General features: G+C 25.1%; 1 protein-coding gene across 1 annotated transcript; it reads right to left on the bottom strand.

Moving 5' to 3' along the window:
- Positions 1-1272: 1272 nt before the first annotated feature.
- On the bottom strand, positions 1273-3355 carry OCT59_014656 (uncharacterized protein). The gene is made up of 5 exons (XM_066150160.1): positions 3042-3355; positions 2189-2954; positions 2049-2117; positions 1875-1980; positions 1273-1809 (listed from the first exon to the last, which is right to left on the bottom strand). Exons 1-5 carry the CDS (start codon positions 3143-3145, stop codon positions 1664-1666), a joined length of 1191 nt encoding a protein of 396 aa, XP_066002354.1. The 5' UTR covers positions 3146-3355; the 3' UTR covers positions 1273-1663.
- Between the last annotated feature and the right edge of the window lie 2326 nt (positions 3356-5681).

The following is a 5681-nucleotide window of genomic DNA, read 5'->3' as shown; positions in this document are numbered from 1 at the left end:
TAACTAATAAAGTTCTTTTGATTTTCCAGTCATTAGTATATATACCAGTAAAAGAATCCTGATTCCTAAATTTATTTTTTGCACCAATAAAATATAGATGTTATATAATTGATAAAAAATTGTTGGTATTATTTTAAAAGTACCATCAATAATCTAGTATGTTAATTGGGATAAATGTTGAACATTAATTTTGTAGTGAATAAAAAAATTTTATTATTATTAATTTCAGAATTTTTTACTAAAATAACTTTTCATTTAAAGTATATTAGTATAATTCAAGAATATTAATCTCAGTGGTTCTGAAGGATTATTTACTCTTCTAATATGATTCATCTTCATATGAAGAGTATTTTTTGATGATATATAAGGATAAATTTCTTAACAATATTGTTTTGTATGATTTGCACAGGATTATCACTACTTTCTTGAGTTTGATGCTTGATTTAAGCAACAACTTCAGCATTACTAGCTTGAGAAGCATGATTATGATCATTAAATTTTCTAAGGTAATGTAAATCATTAAATAAAACTGTTGTTGCTCAACCTTTGCAGTTTTCTGATTTTCTTTTTTCACAACACCAGTAAAATAGATCATCTCTATTTCACTCTTTTACCATTAAGTAGCCACAAACATTAATTTTCTCTTTTTCCTTTTGAGAAGGTATAATTTCATCCATTCTTAAATGAATTATTATTCCAAGTTTATTAGAAAAATAAATTTTCGTAAATTTTATTTATTTGATTATTTTTTTTTTCTAAAAAAAAAGATCTTGCTTTTAAATTCAATAAAAATTTAAATTATTGCATCATAAAGATAATAATTTTTTTATTTTTTTAATATACTGATTAAAGATTTTAATAAATCATTTTTTAGAATTTCTTATATTATGTCATTATATTTCAATTGCTAGGAGGATAATTTCGGGATAATGAATTTCGGGATAATGAATAATGTGGTTAAGGGATTCTGAAGTTTCGTGATTATGATTTGTTGGGATTGTGAGCGTCGGGTTTGTGTTGTAGCGGGATTCTGATTGTTCGGATTTTGAACGGCTCCCTTAATACTTAATAAAATGTAATTAACAGTTGAACTTTAATAATTTAATTATTGGCCATAAATACCATAAATATAAATATATGGTATAATATTTAAGTATCTATACAGTACCTACATTATAGATTTTTTTAGATAACAATAATTATTATCTGAAGAAATTGAAAGTTAACTTATATAAAGTTTTTGTTATATATCGTTTATACAAAAAGAGAATTCATGAAAAGTGTTTTCTTCATATTTATTTTAAATTCAAGATTTATACCTTAATACTTAAATCATATATTTAAAAATTAAAAATAACAAGATATCTTACAACTATAAACATATATAATTTAGCGAAATGAAAAACGGGAAAAAACCCCCGCAAGATAAAACATAGTAATAGGGGAGAAACTTAGAGTGGCATAACAAATATAATGAATCGAACGAAAATCAAACGAAAATTTTTAAGATAAATTTAATAATTTTAAAATAAAAAAAATAAACACGAAAATAAACTATTCGAGTAGTGTAAAATAAAATATTTACAAAGGGGATTAATTAAATCACGAAAAATAATTTTTAGAATTTTACGCAATCGACGTGAATATACAAAAGTTTAAATAATCAATCATCAATTATCTCAATAACATCATTATTTTCAGGCACGGGAGAAGTCGTTAAGGTGATATTAGTTGAACTAGATGATGATTGTTGCTGATCAGTTTGTTGCATAGCAGATAAAGTACGATTCCTTGCCATTTTGGCGAAGTCTATATAAAAGGAAAATAATCTTAAAATAAAGGATGTGAAAGAAGGCAAATTTTATTTTACTTACGGAGACCACAAGCGTTGCAAAGTGTTCTTGCACCATCAGGACCACGACGCCACTCGGGAGTTTCAGATACATTACACGAATGACACCGTTTAGGAGGCGCAGCACGCTTTTAAATTTAAAATAGCTAATTTATTAATAAATTTATTAATATAATGACTTTAAATCAAAACTTACGTTTCGCTTCCTGTATTTTGTTCCAAGAGTTCTGTGTTTTCGAATCAAATCAATCTCGTCTTGACTTAGCTTAAAATGAATATTTTTTTAAAAAAAACCCTTGACTTTTATTAGTTAATTACCGGAATAAAAATCTTTACCTCAATTGAATGCGGTCTTGCAGTTATTTCGCTTTTTAAACTAGATACAATATTTAATACATCATAAGCCCTATTTATAACATTTGCTAAATGGGATTCAGTTATTTGAGGAGTGGTAGCACCATTCCATGGATTATAATTGGTTTTCATATCACGATATTGTAAAGCAAAATGAACAATTTGATTACAATAATCAACAACTTTTCCCATTTTAACAAGAGATTGTTCGACAGTTTGTTGGATATAAGGAGAATCATTGTCATAACCGTCATCATCACTACCATATGAAATTGAAGTAGCATATGGGGGAAGATAATCCGAAACATTAGAAGTAGTGACAGATGGACGAGGATGATTATTAATTAGTCTCGTGGATTGTTGTTGCGATTGAGGAATGTACGGATATTGCAGTGGAGGAGGAGGATGAAGTGATTGATGGTAATACGAATTAGTGGAAAGTGGCGGAGACCACATTGATGAAGTAGTATCATTTGGTGATGAATATGGAGAGGACAAGGAAGGGGAAGTTAAGTTCGACCTTTGCGCTATTGATTGAGAAATTGACTCCGGGGATTGTAAATAATTCATTTGCGAAGGATTACTTTGTGGAGTAAATGATTGATGAGATTGATGAAAATTAACGTTATCATGACGTGGTTTTGGTGGTAGTGGAGTAGGATTAAATTCGTGCAGGGGAGATACAGGTGAACGCAAAATAGAAGTTAAAAGAGGGAGTGAAGATCTATTTTTTTTCTCATTCACCGTCCTAACAAAGAAGAAAAAATAAGTAAAATCCTTTTGAAAGTGAAAAAAAAAAGTCAAAAAGGTACGTATATGCGCATATTATACATACGGTGGAGAAGGCAAATTCTGCACAGTAGAAACGGCTTCCGGGATTTTCCTCGGGACAGATTGGTTTGAGATAGGAGGCGACGAGCACATTGCCATAACATCCATATTGTGAGTTATGACTTAAAAAATTTTAACAATATATATACATCCGGTTAATAGATATATAGTTAAATATTTTTGTGTATATATATTACCGGTTAGTATATAATTACTTAAACAAGATACTTTTTGAGAAAAATCCACAGCAGTTGATAATATATATAATATACGCATATACCGTACGTATATATATATATGTATGTGTACGAAGAAAGAAAAAATGAAAAGAATGAGGAATAAGTTGAGTATATATAATGTTAAATTGTATTGTGTAATAAATAATATACGAGATCTTATTAAATGATTGTTTTGCTTTTTGTATGCAAAGAAAATCATAATACAAATTAAGGGAAAATGTAGACATGTAACACTAAAATGAGGTATTTATGCCTCTAGGTCACATTTTGAACCAACATATAATATTAATAGCATTGCTGATCATAAATAAAATTCTTTTATTTCTTTTTCCTCTTATTATCCACGTATGGGAAAGATTATGATATATTCTCATGTAAGTTTAACAAGTAACTATGCCTTTTCACTATTCTCATGTTAATTGTTACCCCAGACTTTTCTATAATTGATCATCACATTTCATTACCAGGAAATTTTGCCCGATTTTCTTGGTTATAGCGGCAATTTAGCACGTTTACCTACCAATTTTAAGGGATATCACTAACATTTGACATAATCTTGAACACAATCTAATTAATTGTGTCGTGGTACCAAATTCCCCTTTTTGTGTATGATTTTTATGGCAAAAATCTCTCACAACCATATCCGCTTATGACATGCATTAATTATATCATGAGAACATTGAGAAAAAAACGCCATTATGCTTCTCTAGGCGTTATCAACAATGTTTTTTATTCGCTATATATGCAAAGGATTAATAATTTTTTTTTAATCAGTATAACCAATCCGTGCTTTTTTTATCGATTTGTACGATAAGGAAAAATTTTTTTTTTTGTGGCACGCAGTAATATTCATTGTTTATATTTGTTTATATTGCAAACTTTTAATAAGCAAATATTTTTTTTTTGTTTATATCCCCCAGTCATTCAAAAAAAACCCCGAGCTAAATTGATTACCCGAATTGAAAAGCTCCATATGAAAGTCACAGTGGGATGGGAACACTCCCGCCGGAATACTATTGACTGGATACTATTTTGAAATTTACTACGGCTTTAGCCAAGAATTTACACTTTTCAATTAAGATAAAGATATCCTATTGTAATTATTGGTAAACACAAATATGAAAACTCTCTCAATATAAATAACTTACATAAATATGTTTATAACAATATTGCTAATTTGATCAATAATAACTTTGCTATAAATTTCTGAAGCTATATATTGTAAATTGTAAAATTATAATTCCATATCAAATATCAAAATCTTTAAAAAAGTTCTTTTAATTTTAAATGGTACAATGTTTAATAATCTTTTAATATAACAGAAAACATGAAATTTGTAATACTATACTCATTAAAATAAATATTATATTCCAAAAAAAAAAATAAATAAATAAAAACAATTATTATTAACTATTATAATTAAATAAAAAAGTAAATTGAAGTATTGAATAAAAAACAAAAATAATACATGTAAGTTTAGCTTAAGCTAAAAATTATAGTAGAAAGTATAATGGTTAGTAAAGTAAAACTAGCCAAGTAAATAAATTATAAATTTATAATATTATTTAATCTTATAGAATGTATAAACCAAATTATTGAATAAATTGCAATTAATAAAAAATTGCAATTTACTAATATTTAAATTACTGATAATTTTAGAAAGTTACAGTTAGAGTAATTATACTAAAATATTAAATAAAAAATAAATAAAAAGTATTATTTCAAAAATTATAAATATTTTAAATTTATTATCCTATAAAAAGCATTTTTATTAAATATAAAACTAATTTTAATCCAAGATGATTTAACCCTACTAGTAAATTTTAAATATATAAATTATAATTACAATAAAAAATAAGAAACATTGTTAAAAATATAAAAAAAAGTTGGCCATTATACTCTATAATATCCAAATAAATAAAATCTATATAAAGTAAAATAAATAATAACAAATAATTTTTTTTAAAAAAAAAAAATATTGATGTAAAAATATAAATTTAGAGAAGTAATTTAACCCATATTATTCAATCTAGAAAGTAACTTAGCAAAACTCTTTTATTAAAATATATTTAAAATATATTTAAAATATACTAAATGTACTTAAATTTTATTTTATATTTAAAACATATTAAAGATATACTGAAATAAAAAAATCAAATATAATTTAAGTATATAAAATTAAATGTAATTTAAAAGCGCAAATTTAACTTTTAATATATTTTAAATATAAAATAAAAAAATTAAGTATATTTTAATAAATATTAAGTATAAATACTTTTTATTGGATTAAATAATTTATTAATTGTTTAGGAATATACCACAAACTTAATTAATAGTTTGGATTTTTTTAATTTTATACTATCTATATAAATATAAAATTATATATTTTATAAAGATTTTTACTT

The sequence above is a fragment of the Rhizophagus irregularis genome, chromosome 22, assembly GCF_026210795.1.
Source record: "Rhizophagus irregularis chromosome 22, complete sequence".
Taxonomy (NCBI): Eukaryota; Fungi; Glomeromycota; class Glomeromycetes; order Glomerales; family Glomeraceae; genus Rhizophagus; species Rhizophagus irregularis.
This window is presented reverse-complemented; position numbering and strand designations above follow the sequence as displayed.

Bases quoted from the DNA above. Each gene is read 5' to 3' on its own strand.
- OCT59_014656 (XM_066150160.1), bottom strand. From the start codon at position 3,145: ATGGATGTTATGGCAATGTGCTCGTCGCCTCCTATCTCAAACCAATCT. The intron at 2,118-2,188 runs GTAAAGATTTTT...ATTCATTTTAAG, and splicing joins CAAGACCGCATTCAATTGAG to CTAAGTCAAGACGAGATTGA. The intron at 1,981-2,048 runs GTAAGTTTTGAT...TAAATTTAAAAG, and splicing joins CAAAATACAGGAAGCGAAAC to CGTGCTGCGCCTCCTAAACG.